Below are 1,842 nucleotides of genomic sequence, written 5' to 3' on the forward strand. Positions count from 1 at the left end.
TCATTAGCCTTCAGCTCGAGCTGGCAAATGCAGAAGCACCCCACTGATCGGTCCGTTTCAGCTGAGCATGTGTTTGTATGCTAATGTCTTGGCTTTTGAGGCACGGCTAGCTAATCGCTCGCTTGCTCATCGGACTGCTGATCTCACTCCTGAAAAACTAATCATACAAGCACGCAGATTCGATTAAACTCATCGAACTAACTGCTTTCTCTGTACGTGGATGGCAATTGGCAACACTAGTTACTAAATGTACTATACATTCTTACTTGTGCAGAACTCTTGAACAAACTAATAGGAGGAGTTCTTCAGTCTTCACATAGCCTACTGACTGGAACGGGCAGGCAGCTACTGTGCTAAAAACAGAGCAGGAACCGCAGGCGGCACGCAAGCATACGCGTACGTGCTCATTCGCGCCAAGAAACAGCAGAAACAGAGAGGAAGCAGAGCACTGGCGCTCGGCTCTACGCTAAATAGTAAGCTAATGGCAGATCTCCATGGAGAAGTTGGAGTCGAGCAGCTCCTCGATCATCTGCTCCACGTGCTGCTCCTCCAGAAGCCTGCCCCCGCTCCACCCCGCGTCGACGCCCCGCGACATCGCGGCAGAGGCCGCTGCCGCTGACGCTGACGCCGCCGCAGCAGCCTCCCTCTGCCGCTGCGCTGCCTGCACGGACGCCGTGTTGAACCGGTGGAGCTTCGCGACGAGCGCGGCGGAGAGGAACGAGGAAGCCGCCGACGCCGCCGCCACGACGGAGGAAGCATTGGCGCCGTTAATGGCGTCTGCGGCGGGGAAATTCGGGAAGTTGGTGCGCGCCCGGGGGCCGCACATGATCCGGGCCGCCTCATCGTAGGCGCGCGCCGCGTCCTCCGCCGTTTCGAACGTGCCCAGCCATATCCTCGTCTTCCTGCAAACCAATCCCCAATTATTCACGTCACAGTCGTCAGCGATCGATCGTTGGAAAGCGAACCGGATAATCTGTGTGGGATCGACCGACGGATAGGGATCAGTACGCACAGGAGAGGGTGGCGGATCTCGGAGACCCAGGAGCCCCAGTGGCGCTGCCGCACGCCGCGGTACCGCTGCTGCGGCCGAGCCATTGGAATTTTCTTTTTCCCCCGGTAATCTCCTGCGCTGATCGTGCCGGCGGTTCGGGAGCGGGAGGACGGAGGCCCTCGTCTTCTTCTCGGTTGGTTCGTGCTGCTATTTGCTGTCGATCGATGGAGAGTCTGAAGCGCTGATCGAGCTTAGCGGGAGCAGGGGGTCAGTGTGGTGCTTGTGGTGGGTGCGGGAGCCACTATAAATACGAGGCGGGGGGAGCATTGAAGGGGGAATCTGCTGGGTGTTCCTGTTTGGATGGCTGCTGGGAGAAGCATTGGGTGCATGTTCGCTGGGCCCACGGTCTTTAATCTTTGAGGAGTATCCTTGTGTCAGTGTGTTCTGGTTTGACTATTCTTCATGTAGCTGTGGGGATTCTTCTTGTACCGAGCAGTTTGGTTATTTTGGATCTTCCATTAAAAGAAATTTGTTTTGGTATTCTGGCAATTTGGATAACTTCATAATAGTTATTGAAAAAAAAACTTCCTCAAAAGGACATCGATCAGCAACAGCAGGAGGAAAATTAGTGGACCAAATGTATGTGGATAAGGAGAGGGAAAGGGAGGAGACAACCTGACGTGGAGACATCGACCGACAAGGCGACGGGCTCAACAATAACTAGAAGGCGAGGCGACAACGAGTTTAGCAATGACGACGATGGCTATCCTCTAGGGCTGGTCATCGGATGAGCTATGATCGATCTCGACGAGGTAGTACACGTACAAAGAGAGCTCCCATCGAGCTTAAAC

The 1,842-nt window shown here is 54.9% G+C and overlaps 1 protein-coding gene across 1 annotated transcript; it reads right to left on the reverse strand.

Moving 5' to 3' along the window:
• Nucleotides 1-240: 240 nt before the first annotated feature.
• LOC100830736 (ethylene-responsive transcription factor ERF003) lies at nucleotides 241-1,261 on the reverse strand. Its single transcript, XM_003570257.3, has 2 exons — nucleotides 1,013-1,261; nucleotides 241-902 (listed from the first exon to the last, which is right to left on the reverse strand). Exons 1-2 carry the CDS (start codon nucleotides 1,093-1,095, stop codon nucleotides 479-481), a joined length of 507 nt encoding a protein of 168 aa, XP_003570305.1. The 5' UTR covers nucleotides 1,096-1,261; the 3' UTR covers nucleotides 241-478.
• Nucleotides 1,262-1,842: the final 581 nt, after the last annotated feature.

The sequence above is a fragment of the Brachypodium distachyon genome, chromosome 3 (genome assembly GCF_000005505.3).
Source record: "Brachypodium distachyon strain Bd21 chromosome 3, Brachypodium_distachyon_v3.0, whole genome shotgun sequence".
Lineage (NCBI taxonomy): Eukaryota > Viridiplantae > Streptophyta > Magnoliopsida > Poales > Poaceae > Brachypodium > Brachypodium distachyon.